We start from the raw sequence: 23,798 nt of genomic DNA, 5'->3' as shown, positions 1-23,798 counted from the left end.
GAGGCACCACGGGCCAATCCTTCACTGTTTCCAGGGGGTCAGACCTAAGCACCTCCAAGCCTTGAGTTTGACACCCCTGCACTAATGCAAAAGATAGCAAAATAAATAAATAATAAAATAAAATGAATGAATGAATGAATGAATAAATAAATAAATAAATAAAGTCAGGCAGCAGGGAGGAAGAGGAACTGCTTAATTCCTTCTTAGCATCTGTCTTTACACAAAAGGAAAAACAGACCAACCCATCAGAAGCAGCACAGTGGGAGACAGAAGAAGGAATTTTCAGGTCCAAATAGGTAAGAAATTAGTCAACGAACACCTATCCACTTCAGACGAGTTCAAATTGCCAGGTCCAGGTGGTTTAAATCCCAGGATTAGGAGGAAGGAGCCGGCAGATGTGATCTCAGAATCACTGAACTCGTCTTTCAGAGCCCACAGGAACTGCCAGAGGACTAGAAAAGAGATGATGTGATCCCAATCTTTAGGAAGCGGGGAAAAGTGGATCCAGGAAACTACAGATCAACCAGCTTGACATCCATATCTGGGAAAATCCTGGGAAAGATAATCAAGCAATGGATTTGTGAGCAACTAGAAATGAGCAAGGCAATTACTGGAAGCCACTTTTAAGGGGAATGGCTATTCTCCTGCTCCATTTTTCCTGGCAGGTTGTACATATCAGTATGCCGCAGTGTAGCCTGTTGTGCATTTGGCAAAGCACGTATGTGCCAATAGGTCATGAGGGATTTTAAGATGTTAAAACTTAGAATTATGTATTATGCAACCATTAGTTCCGAAGACTGTCATATTCAAATGGAAGTTTAATTTTTTTTAAAATTATGATGATTTTTGTTCTATCATCTTAAAACAAGCAGTGGGGAGTCATCCATCCACCCACGCAAAATAGTGGGACTTTTTTATGGCCAGCATAAAACTCACATTATTTTGAGCCCTGTTACAGAAACATGTCAAGAGCAGTTTGTGTAACATGCTACTCTCTGCGTTGCCAATGTCTGCTCCTTCATTTGGGGCAGCAAAACAAATTTCTCAGGGGCAGCAATGTTGCAACCGATATTTATTCAAATTGCTTCATTTCCTCTTTTCTTTCCATTCACAAATTTCTCCCCTTCAAACTCAATAGCATCGATTTTCTTAAAACGTTTGTGCTACAATTTGTGCATATTTCTCATTTGCATATTCATTTGCAATCTGATTTAATGTACATTGGCTATAAGCAATCCTTCTTAGCTAATGCATTACATACCCAACTTCCATGCAAGATATATATTCCATTTACTATAGAAATGTCCTTTTAACATTGCAAGGCAAAATTTGGAGAGCTATGAATTTCTAATGATCGATGTGCTTCTGTTTGGGTACGATTGCAAAATGTGAAATTAGGTAACTTTGCATTTAAAAGCAGGCTAAACTGTTTCCCCCCCCAACCCTGCCCAGTCTCCTCCCCAGTTGATCGAGGCTGAACTGGAAGGCTGGGTGCCTTCTGAACATCTTGCCCCAGGGCGGGAGTGTGTGTCTCTCCACTTGGCAGAATTGGCAGCAGAGCCTCTGGAGGCAGTGGCTTCAGGAGGAAGGCCACAAGGTGTCAATGCTGGTTTATGCCAAAGCCTCTGGGCACCTGTGGCAGGGCTCTCTGGATCGCAGCCATGTGAGAACAGAGCAAAGGTAGGAAGGGGCTGCCAACGAAGTGCCTGGCTACGGCTCTTCTCGGGCCCTGGAAATGGTGCTCTTTGGGACCAGGAAGGCTTGCCAGCTGCAGAGAGCTGCCCACATCTGGGGATCCCTGCAAGCAGTCACTCCTCTTAGCTTGTTGCAGAATTAGGGCTATTTGATAAATGGCAGCCTGCATTTGCACAAAATAAGTCTATTTGATGTGTTTGGTTTAATGTAATTTGTGGTGCAGGATCAGGGAGGGGATGGAAGAGGTCACTCCAAAATCCAAGCTAAAGCAATGTTTGCAGCCTGCTCATCTTTTCATTTCTTTGGCAAAGCCGTTTCTCTGTTTGTTTGGTTAAGAAGCCGCACCTCTCCCGGCAGTGGGGAGTCCATGGCAGGGCCCTGTTGTCCACAGGTTTGGGGCTGATTCTCCTTCGTCCCAGTCCACGGGGCAGGCAGATGCTCTTTCCCTACCCATCAAGGGGTCTTCCTCTTAGAAGCAGGTAGTAACCGTGCTCCCCCATCTGTGTCAAGTGCCTGCTTCCCCAGAAAGAGCCTGGGTTGGCCACAGCATTAGTGGCAGCCACAGGACTTCACCACCATGTTCCGCTTTTTCCTGAGGATAACGTTGTTGTTGCTGTCATAAAAGAGAACAAAGATGGCACTGAGCTTCGTGGGGGCACAGCAGGCCTTGGGAACAGATTCGGGCTTCATCAGGTGGACCTACAAGGGAAGGAACACGGTCACCGGAGCAGACCAAGCCTCCTACGAAGCCTCCTGCAGGGCTGAGCATCTGGCCTGGAGCAGACGGTCAAGCCCTCGCCAAGAAAACACACACACACACACCCGCGCATCCACTCCCCCTGGCCACTCTCCACAAGGAAGTGGAAATGCTTTAAAGAAACACCGGTTCTCAGGAGAAAATGCAGCGGTTTCCATGACTAGGCTATTTGTCAGCACTGGCAAAAATATTTATTCCCCAAACTTTGAGGCTACCATTTATGTTGGAAGGCACAGCTGAGGGGAGGAACAGCTTCTGCCTTCAGAGTCCCAAGTGCTTCCTGATCTCATCCGTGGCAGGAGGAGGAGGAGGAGGAGGAGGACCTCTTCCACGCGGCCACTGGCACAGGGTTGGCCACCAGGGGGCACAGTTCTTGCTAAAACGAGTGGGCTGTGTGCATGCACCCAGACAAGAAAGCAACCAACAGTCCAGGTTGCCACCCGCAACTTCCCTCTCTCTAGCAGTCACGGTTGAGATGGAGGCAATCAAAAGTTGTTGCCATGTGTTGTGTCCACAATCCTCTTAAAAAGTGGGGATTATTCAGCTGTGGCAGCCTTCTTGACCAACACCCCCATCCCTCAAGGTCAGCAGCTAAGAGCCAGTGGGCCCCAGGAGAGGCTCAGAGTAAACCAAGGGGTTCCACCTGAAAATAATGACCCACGTGCAGGGTGTGGAGCTGCAGTTGCTGTCCCTTCTTCCTGATCCTGCATATGACAGTTCAACTCTTGGGGGCTTTGGGGGTGGGAGGAGGAGGAGGAGGAGGAGGAGGACTTTCAGCCTTTTCTTACTGAGTTCAAGTGCAGAAGGAGATCAGCTCTGACACGTGAACTGGTCCTTTGGTGAGCTCTGCTGGAAAAAGGCCCACTTTGTTCTTAGCAGGCTTCCAAGCTCATGCAGAAGAGACCAACCTTGGTCAGACGGCTTTTTTCCTTGGGGTCTGGAGGAAATGTTATTCATCTAGACTATTGGAGAGCCCCCTTTCCATCTTGGGGAGATCAAAAAGGGACAAAGCTCATCCTTCTACACAGGAAGAGGCTCTTTGTACAAGAGCAACTCGACTCCAGCAAGCCTCAGTCGCAAGGTGATCTTAGTGAAGGGAAGAGGGTTGCTGCTGCATTTCCACCAATAAGGGCTTGGATGGGGACACTAGGACTCTGGCCCTCCCTCCTTCAGCCCTGTGGTTCTCTGGGGAAGAGCCAGCACAGTCGAGGGGAGAAGATGCTGGAGCTCCCCAAGGTGATTTGGGGCCAGGCACTCCTTCCCAGCTCAGAAAACTGGGAGAGGAAGTGCCTTGTTTGTCCCTTAGAGCTCCTAGAGGAGAGGCCAGAGAGAAATCCAACAAAAAAATAATATAGTACAACCAATTGCTGTCCATCTACCCACTTGCTAAGAAGCCCTCCTGTTGCCTCCCGCAAGAGATACTGACCAGCGACTGGACGATGGCATGGTTGGTGGCGTTCATGGAGGAATTCAAGGGAAACACACACTCTCCATCACAGTAGAATGCGGGGTAACTCTGGGGGGCAATCACCCAGTCCTGGGGGAGGAGAAGGACGAAGGTCAGTCCCTCCACTCCTGCTGGGTCGGCCAGACCAGTTAGTTTGGCAATTTCCTGAATCATCTGATACGAGAGATACCGGAGCTTGAAGTTGTGGGTGGTTTTCAAAAAGAGTTTGGACAGCTATTTGTCTGGAATAGTATAGGGTTTCCTGCTCGAGCAAGGGTTGGACTAGAAGACCTCCGAGGTCCCTTCCAATCAGTGGTGGGATTCAACCAGTTCGCACCACTTCGGGAGAACCGGATGTTAACTTTCTGAGCAGTTTGGTGAACTGGTTGTTGGAAGAAATCATTAGGGCAGAGAAACGGTTGTTAAATTATTTGAATCCCACCACTGCTTCCAACTCTATGCTCTACACTTGGGGTGTGTCTGTGTGTGGGAGGTTAACACGTTACTTTCACTTCCAAAGGTCAAGCTGAGCAGACTCAGCAGAGTTGCAAGAGGCACTTTCCTCCTTGACTGAGGAATAGGAACCTGGATTTATTCCCCTGAAGCACTTGAGGGCAGCCCCCTCTGGCCTTAGCACCTTCACTTTGCCTAAGCTAGACCAGAGCCCCTCTGGGGGGACCGTGGCAAAAGGGAGGGGGCAGGACGGGCAGAGCTACCTGAACCCACAGTTCATTTTTTTCTGGGAACTCATGAAGAACAGAGTTAAAAATGGTTACCAGCCAATCAAAATCTTGAAACTTGACGTTCAGCTCATGCCTTCTGCAGATCTGGCTGTGTTCAGAAACATAGACGTCATCTAAGGAAGGAAAAAAAGAGGCGGGTGTTTCTATTATAGAGCTCTGCAACCAATGCTCCACGGCGGGATCTTTCGGTAGGGGGAAGGGGAACACATCCCACAGCCCCACTCCCTGTGTACTCCCTTGGACTCCCAGCTGTCCTGCCCCACAGGGGAGGCGCCCACAGCCTTTCCCTGCCAGTTCTGGGAGGTGAAGGCAGGCAAAGGCTTGGTGCCAAGCGTGGCTCCATCCCTGCTCACGGCTGCTTTCCTGTGAGCCAGACCTCCCAGCCGTGGCACTCTGGCCTCCAAGACGGCCCTTTGGGGAAACCTTCCCTGGGCCACGGAGCTCCCCAGAGGAGGAGCAGATTCAAAAAGGCACCGGCGGAGCTGCCTCAGGTGCAGGGATGGCTTCTGCAACTGGATTTAGTTAACCTTTCAGACGCCCAGGTGGGTCAAGATGGGTGGGTGGGGGCTGGGCTGGCAGTTCTGGGAATTTGAGTGCAGGCCGGCCCTCCTTCCCTTTGCCCACCAGCCAAAGAGGCAGTCAGATGAAAATTGCTAGCAGCCATAGCTTGGCCCACCTGCATGCCAGGGAAAATGGCTGCTCTCAACTTTCTTCAGGGTTGGGGAAGTTGACAGGTGCAAAACATGTGTGTCTTCCGTGTGTTTGGGGTATGTTTGAGGATCAAGCAAATTCTGCTGAAACATGACAGGTTTGCGGCCGAATTTCCCCCAGGCAGCTCAGCCAAGGAGGGCTACGAAGCTTCAGGTTGAAGAGACTCATTCTGCATCTCCATCCAGACTTGATTGGCATCGAGGAGGCTGCGATGCCTCCTGTGGCTTCTCAAACCCTGAGCCGCCCCTTGGTGGGCAGACGCAACTCCAGGGCGTCCAGAGTGAGGGCAGAAACATCAGGAGGGCAGCACAGTGGTGTCATTGAGGCCCCACCTGTTTCTACAGGTGTTGTGCACGAAAACAGGTGGAGCTTTGATTGTGGTGTCGCCATTTGGACTTTTTTTGACCAGACCCTGTGATGACCCCTGTGTAGCTTGGTCAGCCAAGCGTCTTCCTGTCTTTCTGCTTCTTACCAAAAAGCCCCGGGAGCCTGTTGGAGTGGGGGAAGCTGTAGGTCTTCCTGTGCTGCGGTCGTCGTTTTACCGGCTTGGCTGCTCGGGGGAGCCTGACCTGGTTTTCGCTCTCCTGGAAAAAGGTCACCACGAAGGGCTGCTTGGAACGTGGTCCATGGCGACCCAAGAGGCCGGCCAGTCCTGGGTCCACACTCTCTCCTTCAAAAGCCAAAGAACAAACCCTGATAATGAGCTCCTTCATGTGATAAGCCTGGCACCCCTTCCAGCAAGACTTCCACACGGATGGGAGAGGGAGGGGAGATTGGAGCACCCAGTTGCAAGGAGAGGCTTCAGAGATGCCCTCTGAAGCACAAGGCAGAGGGCTGCTGGGTCGTGGGGGGTGGGGGGTGGGGAGGTGTCTCCTTCCCTCAAAGCATCCTTGGTCTCTAGCACAAAAGAAGGGCGAAAGCAGAGTTTCCACTGGTCTGCCCTAAAAAATGACTGTGCAAAGGAATTCTTATGACCCTCAAATACTGTGGGACTGACAGCTACCCTTTGGACACAAATTTCAAAGAGAAATGCAATGCCCAATGGATTTGTTTGACATTAACAAATGAACTGAGTTAATGCGCTACCAGCTACTTTTTCTTACTATTGTTTTGCACAATGTCAGGACAAAGTTTGGTCTCCACAAAGATTGCAAGTCTAAAATTAAAAAAAATAAAAAGATGCTAGGAAGCAAGAATAAAGTTAAAATAAGCAAAAAAAAAAGGTAAAAGAACACCTGTCTGATCTTGTCAAATACAAATCACTGGGACCTGACAGATTATATCCCAGAGTTCTAAAGGAGCTGGCAGATGTCATCTCACTGTACCACATCTTTCAAAAATCCTGGAGCACCAGGGAACTACCTGAGGACTGGAAAAGAACTGATGTCGTTCCCATCTTCAAAAAAGGAAAAAAAACCAGACCCAGGAAACTACAGACCACTCAGCCTAATATCAATACCCGGGAAGATACTGGAAAAGATAATAAAAAAACAGATCTGCAGATCTAGAAACGAGTAGTGTAATAATTAGCGGTCAACATGGGTTTGTTAAAAACAGATCATGCCAAACTGATCTTATTTCATTCTTCAACATAGTGACTAAATTAGTAGATCAGTGAAGTACTGTGGACATAATATACTTAGACTTCAGCAAAGCATTCGACAAAGTAGACTACAATCTACTTTTTGGTAAGATAGAAAAAGAAGGATACTGTAGATAGCATCACCACCAGATGGATTCGTAAGTGGCTGACAAACTGTACTCAACGAGTAGTCCTTAATGGGTCTACATCTACATGGAGGAGAATAAGCAGTGGGGTACCAGAAGGTTCCATCTTAGGGCCAGTACTCTTCAATAACAACTTGGATGAGGGAATAGAAGGGGAACTTACCAAATTTGCAGATGATACTAAGCTGGCAGGAATAGCCTAGAAGATAGGCTCAAGATCCAGATGGATCTTGACAGACTTGAACACTTAGCCCTATCTAACTAAATGAAATTCAATGTAGAGAAAAGTAAGATCTTACACTTAGGCAAGAAAAACCAAAAGTACACATATAGACTTGGTGAAACCAAGCTTAATAGCAGTAACTGTGAGAGGGATCTTGGAGTCTTAGTGGACAATCAGCTAAATATAAGCCAGTAGTGTGTGGTGGCAGACAAATGTCGATGCTATCCTAAGCTGCATTAACAGAGGGTACAATCAAGGTTAAGTGAGGTACTAATACCACTCTATAAAGACTTCATAAGACCACACCTAGAATACGGCATCCAGTTTTGGGTGTTGAGACTCTAGAAAAAGTGCAGAGAAGAGCAACCAGGATGATTAGAGGACTGGAGGCTAAAACATATGGAGAACCGTTACAGGAACTGAGCATGGCTAGTTCAGTGAAGAGAAAGACCACGGAAGACATGATAGCAGTCTTCCAATATTTGAGGGGCTGCCACAGAGAGGAAGGGGGTCAAGCTATTTTCCAAGGCACCTGAACGCCAGAAAAGGAATAATGGATGGAAACTGATCAAGGAGAGAATCAATCTAGAAATAAGAAGAAATTTTCTGACACTGAGAACAATCAAACAATGGAACAGAAGTTGCCTTTGGAAGTTGTGGGATCTTCATCACTGGAGGCTTTCAAGAAGAGATTGGATTGCCATTTGCAGAAATGGTGTAGGGCTGTGATGGCGAACCTATGGCACGCGTGCCACAAATAGCACGCGGAGCCGTATCTTCAGGCACGTGAGTTGTTACCCTACTTTAGCTTCAGCGCGCATGCGTACATCGGCTAACTAATTTTTGGCTGGCCTGACCCACATCGCCCATCCCCTCCCAGGGTCTCCATACGGCCCATTTTGGATGCCAGTTAAGTACAGGGCTCAAGGAGAGGCTCTGGGAGGGCATTTTTGGCCTCCGGAGGGCCTCGGGGTGGGGGTGGGGCGTTTTATCCCTCTCCAGACCCCAAGAAAGCTTCTGGAGCCTGGGGAGGGCAAAAAAAACGGGCCTGCCAGAAGTCTGGAAACGTCCGTTTCTGGCCTCTGGAGGCTTCAGGTAGGCCTGCTAGGCCCAAAACGGGGCATGGGGGGGGGGGTCATGTGCACATGCACGGGGACGTGGGGGCACTGAATTATGGGTGTGGCTATGCACACAAGACACCTCCCCACCGCTTTTGGTACGCAATGGCAAAAAGGTTAGCCATCACTGGTGTAGGGTCTCCTGCTCGGGTGGGAGGTTGAAATAGATGACCTACAAGCAGAGGTGAAATGCTCCCAGATTGGACTGGATCGCACGATCCGGTAGTGATCGTAGCCGATAGTTCAGTGATCCAGTACTGATGGTCGAGCAAAGCTCCGCCCACTCGCCTGGAAGTAAAATACATTACCAGGAATGTATTTTATTTATAGTGTAAAACAGAGGTTCCCAATCTTTTTCGCCCGCGGCTCCCCCGGAAATCCGACCTGCAACTGCGCATGCGCACCAGACGCCCCAGAAATGGCGCATCAGCGCCAGACGCAGCGGGCGCAGATATTCCGCGGCGCCCCCATGACGATAGCGCGGCTCCCTGGGGAGCCGCGGCTCACACTTTGGGAATCACTGGTGTAAAATACATTACCAGGAATGTATGTAAAAATACATTACCAGGAAGTAATGTATTTTTTACCTTCTGCGTATGTATGTAAGTTTTTGTGCATGCACAGAAGGTCTGCGTGTGCATGTGACGCGCGCACAAACTTCTGAGCCGGTAAGGAACGTAAGTAGATTTCACCCCCGCCTACAAGTCCCTTCCACCTCTGTTAATCTGTTTAATCTGTCTGTTTAAACTAATTGGCTAGGACTTCAGCAGGAATACGTTGTGTTCCCTGAAAACATGACCGACAAAGATCGGGAGACAGAAACTTCTAATTAATTAATGCAAGGATAACAGTTACTTCTGAATAAAAGTTGCAGAAGGGAATGGGGGAAGACATGTGGATGATATACTACTGTTTTAACTGCCTTGGAGAACGTCTGTTTAATTCAATTCCTATTTGACTGCAGAAAACCTCAGCAAAATTAAGGAGCATTAGGGAAACAGCAGCTTTTGATATCTTCACATAGCAATATAATTGTCCATTCCTTTGTCCCCAACCTTTCCAGCTCCATGGACTGGCAGCAGCAGTGGTGGCGGGAGGGAGGGAGTGGTTTGGTGCGCACATCTGCCACTTGCACAAATGAAACTTTGCCCGCTCCTTGCAAGGACTGGTACCAGCCCATGGAGAACTCCTGCTTTAGATGAACTGAAGTTTCTGTTTACTGAGTTGGTATCTTCTCCCTATTACCTGAGGTATCTCTTCCTTTCAAACAGGAATGATAGAAAACTAAAATGGACAAAACAATACATTAGCCTTACCATCCTCTGTCTCCACATAAAGTCTCAGCCCCAAATTGTATTTCCGGTTCAACAACCAGTGGTTACTAGCAGCTGTGACATCGAAGGTCAGCCATCCATCCATGCCGGCCAGAGATTCCTGAAGGTCTAAGAACATAAGCTTGGATTCCCTGGAGGAGCAGAAAACACGTTGGAGCCTCTCAGGTTAAAATGAAAGCAGTGAATGTGCCAGATGTTACCACAAACTATCAGAGACCTTTAACTCTTGAGTGGTTTAAAAAAGGAATTAAGTAAATCCCACCCACCCATCCCGGGTTCTTGAGCAGACTCTTCCAGACTGAGAGATCTGCTCTTGGGCAGGACTGGGACAGGGCCCACCTATCTTCAGGGGCACAAAGAAACCAGCAGGTGATCCAGGCAATGGCTCTTTGGACACACGCAGCTGAAGGCCTTGTGCTCGTTCCTGGTTGAACAGGGAAAGTTGGGAACACCTCGACACAACTCACCCTCACTCTTTTAACGCTCATTCAAAGTGACAGCGTCACAAAAAAAAGTGAGTTATGACGAGTTCTCACGTTTACCACTGTTGCCGCATCCACATAGTCACGTGATCTAAATTCGAGCATTTGGCAACTGGCGTGTAGTTATGACGGTTGTGGCATCCCAGGGTTAGAGGATCCCCATTTGCAACCATTCCAGCCAGCTTTTGACCAGCAATGGGGAAAGTTAGAATCACTTAACAACTGTGGCAAAAAGTTTGTTCAATTGGGACAATCACTTGACAATCACCTTGCTTAGCAATGGAAATTCTAGTCCTAACCATGGTCTTAACTTGAGGACCATCTGTAAATACATACATACATGTTTAAAGATAAGAGGATTCCTCCAAGTTTTAACTGCAAATCTTTGACCTCTGCCACTTTTATTTTTACATTTTCTGATATTTATTAACAGACGTACAACTATCAGTCTTGTCTGCAGTTTTCAAATGATTATCCTCTTGGAATCAAGGGATGTTTTGCTACAGCCTCTTTACTGAGAGAGGAGAAGCAAAATTAACCAAGCAGAGCATCTCCTTGTCATTCGCTGGCAGGAAGAATTATTCCTTCCGGTAGCTTATTCGTTCACATGCAATTGAAATGTTTCATTAGAGAAACAGGGGCTGGAGCCACCAACCAGTCAGCTAAGGTCTGAAATCAAAAATTTGGGTCTCTTTGTACCTGCTTGGGTGTTCCTGGATGACCTCGTAAATGCTGAGGTGAAGGGTCTGATTAACGTGGCAGGTGTAACTTTTCATCTTGTAAATTCGGAATTCGGCCGCCATGACAGTCTCCCCCGTTGGGATCTGAGTTAAGTCGAACCTGAATTCTTTCCAGTAAGGCTTCTTCTGGAAAATGCCTCTGTCCAGCTCAACTGAATAGAGTTGCACACATCAAAAAAACAAAGGCATTTATTTGGGCCTCCATTATTTACATTCTCTGCTTCAAATAAGCTCTCAAATTACAGAGTTACAAATTACTTTAGAAGTAAAATCCAAATTCAAGTAATAATAATGGTTAATTAAAAGCAATGCAGCAGTCTAAAATGCATTTGGATGGCTAAGTGAAAGTACAGGTGAGTCGGACAAATGATGTTCAATCAACGGGTGTCACAAACAAACTAAAATAATGATATAGTGCCTGATCTTCGGACTTTTCGCTGTGAGCTGAAAACGCACCTCTTTATTCAAGCGGGACTGGATTGAAATTTTATTGGGGTTATTTATATTTTAAGATTTTAAATTGTTTTAATATTTCAGCCACATTATAATATGTTTTTTTAATTTCTTTTAATGTTTATATAGTATTTTTACTTGGCTGTACACCGCCCTGAGTCCTTCGGAAGAAGGGCGGTATAAAAATCGAAATAAATAAATAAATAAAATAAATAAATATCTACCTTGCTAACTATACTTGGAAAAATGATCTTGCAAGAGCAGTTGATTGCAAATATGAGATACCATGTGATGTGGCTGCATAAAGGGCACATGCAATTATAATCTACTGAATTAAAAGTTTCCAAAATTAGGATTCTATTATATATTACTATTTGGATGGGAAAAATGGCGAAGTCACCAGACTAGAAACCAGGGCACTGTGAATCCTAATCCCGCAACACACATGGAAGCCAGCTGGGTGACTCTTGGCCAGTCCTTCTCTCTCAGGCTGTGTGGGGGAGGGGGGGGACAATGAAATTCTTCTTGAAACCAATGGCTCAACACACGGTTGACCTGAAACAAATTGGAAAAGCTCTACAATTTGAACAGGAAAGACTACCATAAGACATAGCAGTGGTGCGTTGCCCCCGGTTCAGACCGGTTCTATAGAACCGGTAGTAAAACCGGTGGGAGGCTCCGCCCACTGATCCAAATGTCATCAAAATGCTTCTGCGCATGCGCAGAAGAGCACGCACACGAGCGGAGCATGCGTGCGTGTGCGGGCATGATGTGAACCGGTAGTAAAGGTAAGTAGAACCCACCCCGGTGGCATAGATAAGGTTACTGTAAAGCCCATTTTAGGGAGGGCTCTTGCTCTGCAGTAATAGAAACCCTAAGATCAATTTCTGAGAGAATGGATGGATTTTTCTAGATTGTCTCTTCCAGTTTGCAGGTGACAGAAGCAACATAAACAAAAGTGAATTCCTGTTCAGAGCAGTTTACAATTTGTCAGATCTGCCATCGTATCACTTCAGCTCTTCTTCTCTTAAATGGCACCCTCCCATAAAAGGAAGGAGGGAGGGAGGGAGGAGTAAGGGGATACAGGGAGGGAGGATGACAGGAACCAGAAGTGCCAGCCAGGAACAGAGCCTGGCAGATCCAAGGACACAAGAGTGCAAACAGCTGGCCATTTGCATTTTTTTAGAGAGTCGTTGAGGCCGCAAATTGAGGTTTGTCTGTGTCTTTCAGGTAGCCTCAACAACTCCCTAAAAAGAATGCAAATAACCAGCTGTCTGCAAGGAAAATAAATCCTTCCATTCCGCACCATCTAGTCAGAGCTGAAGACATTTCTTGGATGAGAAACAAAACATCTTCTAAGAAAAACAAGTCCAGTTACCTCTTGAAAAAGCACCTTATGGGACAATTGTAAGCTGGATGACTGAGAATACCATTGTAGAATTACAAAAGGACTAAGGGGGGGAAGTCCCGGGAGAAGGGAAAAGCACTAAGCTTACGTGGGAATATTCAGATCTGGCTTTGCTTATGTTGTAACCACTTGGTTTTAGTAATAGTATACCTTTTGCTCAGAAGTGGTATTCAGCTGGTTGGGACCAGTTCGAGTGAACCTGTAGCGGAAATTTTAACTGGTTCACCGAACTGGCAAATACAACCTCTGGCTGGCCTTGGCCCTGCCCGGTCACCACTCACCCCACCTGTCTGCCGTAGCCACCCCTGCCCCATCCCACCCTATATATGTTGCCTTCGCCACTTGGCCCAGCTAACTGCCTCACCTCGCCTCCACACCTCGCCCGCTCTGCTCACCAAAGGTAAGCATGCAGCCCACTCGCTCTTTGCCTCAGGTCGGACTCGGGGCCCAGGAATGCGCCATTCCCTGAGGCCCTGGAGCCTCTGCCCACTCACCATTTGCCTTCACTGGATCGGGGAACGTGCCATTCCCCAGCTCCAGTCTTGCCCAGGAGCCTCCACCATTCACCGTTCGCCTTCAGCGGATCAGGGAACGTGCAAGGCTTTCCTCGGGGCTTCCACCTGCATGGCACCCACTCGCCCCTCCGTTCTGCTCACCTTTGTCCGAGCCTTGCTGGGGGTTCCTGGCAAGGCTCGGTTGGCGAGCCTCCAGCCGCCAGTAGTTTTCAGCTGCCTTCCAAGCAGCTCTGCTGCAACGCCGTCCCTCTGGTGCAGCAGGCCATTCTCCTGGCTGGGTGTGGCCATGAGCGGCATCAGCAGGCAATGGGGTGTGTGCGCGTGGCCAGCACAAAGAACAGGGCAGCCACTGAGGGCAGCAATGGGACTTCTTCAGGACTCTTCAGGCCTGTAGTTTTCTATAGTTTTTGGTGCAAGAAACCTGCAGCCGCCGCATCTTTTTCAGTGTGAGAAGTCTCCAGCTGCCTTTGCTGGCTTGGTTCCTGCTGGCAAAGAGGCAGCGGCTGGAGGCTTCTCACGTCAAAAAAGAGGCGATGGCTACAGGCTTATTGAACCAAAACTTCAGGCTGAAAAAGAGGCTTGAAGTCCTGGCACTGCCATCACTGCCCTGTTTTTCACGCTGGCCGCGCACACGCACCCCATTGCCTGCCGATGTACATGCGCGGCCGCACCCCATTGCCAGACCTGGCCAGGAGAACGGCCTCCTGCGCCGGAGGGACGGTATTGCAATGGAGCTGCTCAGAAGGCAGCTGGACTGTGGTGTCCCTTTTAAGGTACTTGGACTTGGGGAGGAAGGGGGACCATAAAGGGATAGACCACAGGAGCTGCCTTTTCTGTCAGTTCTGTGGGTGTGGCCTGGCAGGTGTGGCTTGGTGGGCTGACATCGAGTTGGCCATGCCCGCTCAGTCACATGACCCCCCAAGCCACACCCACAGAACTGGTAGTTAAAAAATTTGAATCCCACCACTGCTTTTGCTACAAATGGAGTGGAAGGTCTATCTTTCCTAAATTCCCAAGCTGGGACAGACACAGTTAGAATTTCAGGTCAGGGAAAATGCACATATAAGAACTAAAATGAAATGTTTGACCTTGCCAACTTTAAGACCTATGTACATCCCAGGAGGCACTCCCAATTCTGGAAATGGAAGACCACAAGTCTTGAAGTTTCCAAGACGACACCAAGAGATGGAGGTTACAGGTGCCTGTTGAGTTCCAGTTAACAACAAAACTGGTCAAATAGAGCCTCCTTGTGGCTGTGAGCAAATATAACAGCTTATAGGAAAGGTTGTGGAGACGGGCAGGAGGCTCTAATGTGAGACCTGAACAAAATAACCAACAATAACCTCCTTTGTCTAGGAGCGTAAATTAGCAGCAGCAACACAACGGAAGGTTTGCCTCCGGAACATCTATAGACCCCTCTATCTATCTACTGACAGCAAGACCAAAAAAACTAAATGCAGCACAACACACAGTCCTCATGAGCAAGATAGCTTCAAATCCTGCTAATGGGCCCAACATAAATGCTGTGCAAGATGGAGAGGTACAGTGATGAGCCCCATACAAGGACAAAGCTAGCTGTATAATGCCTCCTAGTGGTCAGCCACGAACATAACCATATATATATATATATGGTTTTCGCGGGTGTTTGTATGTAGGTCTTTGGTTATTCGGGTTTTCTCCCGCGTAAAATTGGAAGTGTCTTGGCGACGTTTCGACGTTTCGACGTTAATAACCAACTTCCCTTCCTGGATGTCTTAGTCTACAGAAAACCCAATGGCTCCCTAGGACACACCATCTACCAGAAGAAAACACACACAAACCGCTATCTGCACGCACTCTCACACCACCACCCAGCACAGATCAACTCCGTAGCCAAGACACTCATCTCCAGAACAAAATGCTTAGCTGATGAACAACACCTAAAACCCGAACTAGACACTCTCACTAACGTACTAACATCCAATGGATTCCAAACAAATAAGATTACCAAGCTAATCCAAAAAGAACCCCCCACTAAAATCCAAGACAGAGAACAAGAAAACGGCACAGCCCTCCTCCCATATATAAAAGGCACCACAGACAGAATCAGCAAGATCCTCCACAAACACAACATCAAGACAGCATTCTGCACAAACAGAAAAATATCCACCATCCTAAGAAACCCCAAAGACAAAATTGAGTTAGAAAATCAAGGAGTATATGAAATCCCATGCACCGCCTGCCCCACCACATACATTGGACAAACCAACAGAAGAATAAGTGCACGATTGAAGAACACAAGAACTCATTCAAAAAGAGGAACCAACTTCTTCCTGGTCCAACACTTTAAAGTCACAGGACATGATATTGACTTTAAAAAGACCAGAATAATCGCCAAAACTGAACACTTTAACAACAGAATAATCAGAGAAGCCATTGAGATAGAAAAACGCCCACACAGCATGAACAAACGAGATGACACCTCCGCCTACCAGCCATTTGAAACCCGCCTTATTGACAAACGAGTCCCTAACACGAGGAATGACACCAGACCCACACTCACGAGGTCCACACAGGATGTCACCACCGCACATCCACCCAGAAAGCAGACCCAAACCCACACTGATCATGAAGCACGACCAAGGACCAGAAGCCAGACCGCAGCTGCAACATTAGCCATTTCAAACCCCTCCAATCCATACATGCAGCAGACTGACACCCACTATGAAGATGTAGCACGACCACAAAGCCAAACAACAGCTATGCAGCTCACCAGCTCAAATCCCCCTGCAACACAGACTAAACTGAGCACAACCAAGCCCCCACCAACACAGGACACACCCCCAGCCAATCAGAGCACAAAAAAACCCCCATCCAATCAGAGCACAGCCAAGCTCCCACCCAATCAGTTCAAACCCCCACTAGCAGTTAAAAGGAAGAAACAGCTGCGATCACACATTGCTCCCAGAAGCTGAAGCCTGAAGATGACGAATGAGACTTCGTCAAACGTCGCCAAGCCACTTCAATTTTTACACGGGAGAAACCCCGAACATCCAAAGACCTATATACAAACACCCGTGAAAACCTCAGAAAACAAATATATATATATATATATATATATATATATATATATATATATATATATATATATATATATATATATATATATATATATATATATATATCTGGCAGGAATAGCCAACGCTCCAGAAGATAGGCTCAAGTTACAGAAAGATCTTGACAGACTTGAACATTGGGCGCTATCTAACAAAATGAAATTCAACAGCGAAAAAAGTAAGGTTCTACATTTAGGCAAAAAAAACAAAATGCACAGGTACCGTATATGCGGTACCTTGCTCAATAGTAGTAGGAGGGATAGAATCAAGATCACGTGAAGTGTTAGTGCCACTTTATAATGCCTTGGTAAGGCCACACTTGGAATATTGCATCCAGTTTTGGTCGCCACGATGTAAAAAAGATGTTGAGACTCTAGAAAGAGTGCAGAGAAGAGCAACAAAGATGATTAGGGGACTGGAGGCTAAAACATATGAAGAACAGTTGCAGGAACTCGGTATGTCTAGTTTAATAAAAAGAAGGACTAGGGGAGACATGATAGCAGTGTTCCAATATCTCAGGGGTTGCCACAAAGAAGAGGGAGTCAAACTATTTTCCAAAGCATCTGAGGGTAGAACAAGAAGCAATGGGTGGAAATTAATCAAGGAGAGATGGTTCGACGAAATCCCATTCGTCATCTTCAGGCTAGGTGTTTTCAGCTTCGTGCTTCTAGAACACCTAGCCTCCTAGAAGCACGAAGCTGAAAACACCAGCCTGAAGATGACGAATGAGACTTTGTCGAAACGTCGCCAAGACACTTCCAATTTTACGTGGGAGAAAACCTGAATAACCAAAGACTTGCATACAAACACCCGCGAAAACCTCAGAAAACATACACACACAAATATATATATATATTTATATATATATATACAGTATGTCACCACCACACATCCATACAGAAAGCAAACTCAAACCCACACCGATAATGAAGCACGACCATGGACCAGAAGCCAGACCGCAGCGGCATCATTAGCCATTTCAAACCCCTCCAATCCATACATGCAGCAGACTGACACCCACCATGAAGATGAAGCACGACCACAAACGCGAAGCCAAACAACAGCAATGCAACTCACCAATTCAAATCCCCCTGCATCTCAAACCAACCTAGCACAACTAAGCCCCCCCAACAGAACACACCCCCAGCCAATCAGAACACAGCCAACCCCACCATCCAATTAGAGCACAGCCAAACTCCCAACCAATCAGAACACACCTCCACCCAATCAGAACACAGCCAAGCTCCCAACCAATCAGTTCAAAACCCCCACTAGCAGTTAAAAGGAAGAAACAGCAACGATCATACATTTCTCCTACAAAATGCACCTAGCCTGATGATGACGAATGGGATTTCGTCGAAACGTCACCAAGACACTTCAAATTTTACGCGGGAGAAAACCTGAATAACCAAAGACATATATATATATATATATATATACATACACACACACACACATACATACACATATACACACACACACACACACACACATATATATATAAAACAAGTAAATAGATTTCCACCTATTTATTTTCATTCAAATGAAATCCTGCAAGAAGATTCCCACCCCCCTATCCCAAATTCAACTGTACTCTTATTCCAGCATGTCACTGTGTCCACAGGGAGGCAATGGAAAACCACCAGTGCATCCCCACCCCCACCCCTGGGGGAGGGGAAATCTGACCTCAATTTAGGGGTTGTGGTGCCCCTTCCAAGTAAACTCTTCTGGCTGACACCTGGAAGAAAAAGCTTCATCTGGAAAAGAGAATTTACAGCAGTGTTTCTCAACCTTGGTTACTTTAAGATGTGTGGACTTCAAGTCCCAGAATTCCCCAACCAGTATGTCCAGCCAGGATGTCAGTCATGCAGGTTGAGAATTCTGGGAATTGAAGTCCACACATCTTAAAGGTGGTGGGGAATGGATCCAGGAAACTGCAGACCAATCATCATCATCAATACCTGGGAAGATCCTGTAAAAGATAATCAAGTAAAGACCTGTGAACACCTAGAAGCAATCAAAGTTATAACCAGGAGCCAACATAGGTGCATCAAAAACAGATCATACCAAACAAATCTTATTTCATTCTCTGAGAAAATGACTAAATTATTGAATTAGCAAAATGTTGTAGACACAATGTTAGATCTGTCATCTTCAGCGTAGTTCATTTTGCTGGCATCCTGCCATAAAATGCAGTAATGGGGGTGGGGAAGTAGGCAATGGGCATGGGAAGGAAGGAGGGGGGAATGACAGAGTGACAGGAATCAGAAGTGTCAATGCAGAAAGAACCAGCTGCTCAAGGACGGAGCCGTGAGAACAGAATGTGAAACTCCACCAAAGAAGCACCGATCCTCAAAACTTCAAAAATGAACACTATTGGATACTGATGGACTGACCAAGTGGGGAGGACCAGAGAGATGGGAATATCTCAGGCTTGTGAGGGAATATTCAGACCTAGCTTTGCTTATGCTTAACTGCTTAAATTTAGTAAAAGTGAACCTTTCACTTCATCAATGGAATCGAGGGTTTTTCTTTCCTAAGGACCCAAACGAGAACACACCTGACATAGTATACTTGGACCTCAGAAAGGCATTTGAGAAAGCAGACCACAATTTCTTCTTAGTAATTTAGAAAAATTTGGGATAGACAGCATCATCACCAGATGGATTTGTAACTGGCTGACAAATCACACCCAGAGCGGGTACCCAAAGGTTGTGTTTTAGGCTCAGTATTCTTCAACATCTTCATAAATGAAATTCTGAGTTTAGAAAATTTAGAACTATGCCACCTTTGGTATGACCTGAGCATAGCTCATAGAATCATCTGCTACAATGTCCTTCCTGTCAATGACTACTTCAGCTTCAACCACAGCAATACATGAGCACATAATAGATTCAAACTTAATGTGAACCACTCCAATCTCGATTGCAGAAAATATGACTTCAGTAACAGAGTTGTTAATGCCTGGAATGCACTACCAGACTCTGTGGTCTCTTCCCAAAATCCCCAAAGCTTTAACCTAAGACTGTCTTACTGTTGACCTCACCCCATTCCTAAGAGGTCTGTAAGGGGCGTGCATAAGAGCACCAGCGTGCCTACCGTCCCTGTCCTAATGTTCCCTTTAATTGTATTCATTTTATGTATTCAATTCATGCTTATACTTATATATATTATTTAATATGTATTCGACTAAATAAATAAATAAATAAATAAATAAATAAATAAATAAATAAATAAATAAATAAATAAATAAATAAATAAATAAATAAATAAATGATCTAGATGAGGGAACAGAAGGGGAACTCATCAGACCTGCAGATGACACTAACCTGGCAGGAGCAGCCACACCCCAGAAAATAGGGTTAGGGTTAGCGCGATTGTACTGTGAGAGACAGGAAGTCCACAGAGATCTCGTTCCATCCAGGAACATTTTTCCAAATTCTCTTTTCATTTGGATAAAATGTCAAAATCAAATTCTTTTCAACCAAACTGAATTAAGAACGGGTAGAAAACTCAGGGGAGAACTTTCTGCAGCACAAGTGCAGATGTCCAACGGTTGCTTGGTTGATCCACAAGCAAAGTGGGAAGGCTGATGTTGTGCGGGAAGGGAGCTTGTGATCACTTATGCAGGGCTTCAACACACCACATCCCAGATTCTCTTCCAAAGAACACAAAGCTTGTGTTGGTTTCGCACAAGTCAGGACTTGCTTCCTCCACAGCCCCAACCCATGTTTGGGGAGGGGGGGAGACGGGTGGCTGGTTTCCCACCATCTGACTCCACCCATTGTTTCAGGGCAGCTACTTCAAAGACGCTCCACTGCACTCATCACTGCAAAGGAGTGGAGCTGCTTCGGCACAGACTGACCGCAGGACGGAAGGAAGCAGGCGGTGGGGCGGTGGAGAGAAGGGGACCTGAGGAGGAACAGGATCGTCTCCAGTGGCAGTGGGGGTGGGGAGTGGGGGGGTGTCGAGGAAGCTCATTTGCAGCACCCAGAAAGGGAGGAACTCCCAGATCAGGCCCACCTGCGCCTCTTCTTCCACACCCTGCTTGTGGGATCACGGGACTCTAATGGGATTGCTTTGAGGCATTTGGTAACGAAAGGCGCAGGATGCACTTTTCTACGAAATGGCTCACCCTAATTGATCCCAGAGAGATCCCAATCTGCCACTGTACACGGTTCTCCAGGACATGATGGAGAAGGACCCAGTGGGAAGGACCTCCGGATTGGTCCTTAAAGTGGGCAGGCAGTTGCTTGACTCCCCCTCCTCCTTCTGGAGAGGACCAGGCTAGGTTGGGCCTAGCATGGTCGTTTCATTTCGGGCTGTTGGATCTTTCTGCAAGGTGACAAGCTTTAGGACACAAGCCCCCATCACTCTTTTATCCACTTGAACAGGCTGAGGCCAAGGAAAGAACCAAGGAACCCCCCCACCCCCCCATGGGACATCCCTCATTCTTTTTCCCAGATGTCAGCAAGGAAAAGTGAAGTTCCCTTGATGCCCTAAAGGAGGGTGGTGCAGTTTGGCTCCGTCCCCCCTGGCAGGAAACACCGAGAGAAGCTGCTTCGAAAAACAGGGAAAGGAGCCACCCGGAGTTACTTTGGATCAGGGGTATCAAACTCAATTTCATTGAGGGCCACATCAGGGTTGTGTTTGACCTGGGTGTGTGTGGCCAGCTCGATGTCACTCCTGTTGGGGGCACCTGTGATGGCTGGAGCAGTCTGCCAGTGAAAATAGGCTCCTGAGCTCCGTTTTCGGCTGCCACGACCTCCTGCAACCCTCTGCCAGCAAAAACGGAGCGCAGGAGAGCCAAAAACCCTACACTTTATTTTTGTATCCAGCGAGCAGAGTGATTTCAAAGCTGGCTTGACTTTACTGCAACCAACCCTTTTAGTAAAAGAACCTTTTGCTTTAACCAAAGGAGTCGAAGGCTTTTCATCTCTAAGGGATGGAATTGGAGCAGGTCTGACACCAGCACAGATTTTATACAGGTGGTTTCCTTAGGGGGAAACAACTACAGTATTTTATTGCAGTTCAGAAAATGACAATTTAAGGCTGCTTCGTTCCTGGGCTAGAGATGCAACAAGGGCAGCATTGTGCAGCTGAGGAGGACAATGAGGATTGTCAGAACGTGATGGAGCTGCAACTGGGGACAGGGCTGGGGTCTCCTCCTGAGAAGGCCTTATGATGCTGGACTCATTCCTTCTAGAAAGGAAAGACATGGTGGGCCTGAAGAGTTTCACCACCAACAAGGGGGTGGTGTTGGTGGTCATCTGGACCTTAAAGAACTCTCTCTCTCTCTCACACACACACACACACACCCCATTGCTTTTGCTGCCTCACATTGGAGTCTTCCAGGCTGAGCAGAGGCCGGCCCCTCCGTTCAAGGGGAGGAGTTGCTTTGGAACACCAAAGCTGTTTGGAAGGGGAATGGAAACACACTGGCTGGATAAATCCTAAGGAATCCTTTCTAGGTAGCCTTCCAGGAAGTGGGATCTGCTGGGCCCTCAACTCTTCCCTGAGGAAGATCAGCAGACCCGCTGCACTGGGGCAAGGGTGGAAGTCTATTTGAGAGCCCCACCACCACATCTTTGGTTCAACACAGAATAGGGCACCATCGGGACCCAGGAGCGTCCAAGAAAGGAATCTTTCATAGTTTATATTTAAGAGATATGATCCTTTTTGGCACCGTAACTTACACCCTCTGCTCCAGGCAGCGTTTTCTATGGTGTTCTGAAAAATAAACATTTGTTAAATGCCTTCATGATGCACAAAGTGTTTCTGAATGCTTAAAAAGATAAATCTAATTAGAAAGCAAAGGCTGGCTCAAGGGTCGGTTCCTGGACGAGGATGAAAGGGTCAATGTTTGTTTTTCAGATGAAATTTAAATCCAAACTCTTGGAATTAATGCTTTCCCTCTGGAAAACACAGGGCTGTTCCTGAGACAGGCCTTTCATTCATGCCCTGTTTGCACATTACGGAAAGGGGAGGAGAGAACAAATGGGCTGGAGCTCTGCTACCCTAGTGAGTTTACCGGTATAATAACTGATATAATTATGAACTAATTAAACTTTCAGATTAAAGTACATCTAACTAAGCCTAATTATTGCTGCAAAAGTGAAAGCCACGATGCTTCTACAGGAAAATAGCAGGGGTGAAATGCTCCCGGTTCAGACTGGATCAGCCGATGGCAGCAATGGCAGCGATGGCAGTGGGTGGTTCAGAGAACCGGTAGCAAAAATCCCTGGCCCCCTGCCCATGCCCACCCAATCGCCTGGTCACCCACTTGCCACTTCTTTTAAAAAATGCTTTTAAAAGGTTAAAAAAAGGCTCTGATGATCACAGCTGAGCCGCACAATTGTCAGAGCCTTTTTTTTACTTTTAAAAGCATTTTTTTTACAATCTATTCGGCCAAATAGGTTGTAAAAAATGCTTTTAAAAGGCTAAAAAAAAAGGCTCTGATGATCACAGCTGAGTTGCCTGATTGTCAGAGCCTTTTTTTTACTTTTAAAAGCATTTTTTTTACAATCTATTCAGCCGAATAGGTTGTAAAAAAAATGCTTTTAAAAGTAAAAGATTGCATGCCACAGCTGATCACCCTCCCCCCCACTTGCGCTGTTCTACTTACCCCCTGCCTCTTTTGGTGTGCACTGTGCGCACACCTGGCATTTGGTGCGTGGTATGCATGAGCCCAGCATGCACAGCCAGCAAACCAATAGTACACCGGTTCAGATTTCACCACTGGACAATAGCACCCTCCATTCCGCCTTCTGTAAAATTTGGTGATACTTGAACCCCAGCAAATTCACTTTGTATTTTTCTCCTGGAAGGACCCTTTTTCATTTGGGCTTCTAATGTATTGGTCCTTTGTTTAATTCTTCTGCATTTCCCTCATATTGAAAGAGGCCACTTTGATCCAGCATATGTGGCCAGAGTCCCTCTTTGCTCCTCCTCAGGTCAAACACATTCACTTTCTGCCCAAACCTCAAAGTAGGAAGCCCAATTCCAGCACAGCTTGCGGAAATCGGCCCTTGCCAAGATTTTAATTAAAAAATATAAAAAGCTTTTAGAATTGTAAGCCTCCCAGAGTCACTGGACTGAGTCCAGCAGCTACAGGAACCGAATGAATAAATAAAATAAATAAATAAATAAAAAGTGAGAAGGCTGAACTGATGGCAAAGGTAATACTGCAAAGATGCTCAGCAACTCCTCGGTTAAAGTCAAGGGCTTAGCCTGGGCTAATTTGGGCGAAGCCTCTCTCACCTGGAACGCATAAAGGGGTTCATTTGGAGTCATCCACTGGTGTGTGTGTGTGTGTGTGTGTGTGTGTGTGTGCTGCTTTCTCAAGCAGT

General features: G+C 46.7%; 1 protein-coding gene across 1 annotated transcript in view; it reads right to left on the bottom strand.

Annotated features, from left to right (window-relative positions):
* Positions 1-958: 958 nt before the first annotated feature.
* BMP8A (bone morphogenetic protein 8a) overlaps positions 959-23,798 on the bottom strand; it is a 31,449-nt gene continuing 8,609 nt past the window's right edge. Inside the window, exons 2-7 of the mRNA XM_058196283.1 lie at positions 10,938-11,130; positions 9,739-9,887; positions 5,826-6,023; positions 4,676-4,755; positions 3,879-3,989; positions 959-2,394 (exon numbers count right to left, since the gene is read on the bottom strand). Coding sequence (XP_058052266.1) covers positions 2,245-2,394; positions 3,879-3,989; positions 4,676-4,755; positions 5,826-6,023; positions 9,739-9,887; positions 10,938-11,130 — 881 coding nt within the window. The 3' untranslated portion in view covers positions 959-2,244. The remainder of the gene's footprint in view (positions 2,395-3,878; positions 3,990-4,675; positions 4,756-5,825; positions 6,024-9,738; positions 9,888-10,937; positions 11,131-23,798) is intronic.

The sequence above is a fragment of the Ahaetulla prasina genome, chromosome 10 (assembly GCF_028640845.1).
Source record: "Ahaetulla prasina isolate Xishuangbanna chromosome 10, ASM2864084v1, whole genome shotgun sequence".
In the NCBI taxonomy this organism is placed as follows: Eukaryota; Metazoa; Chordata; class Lepidosauria; order Squamata; family Colubridae; genus Ahaetulla; species Ahaetulla prasina.
This window is presented reverse-complemented; position numbering and strand designations above follow the sequence as displayed.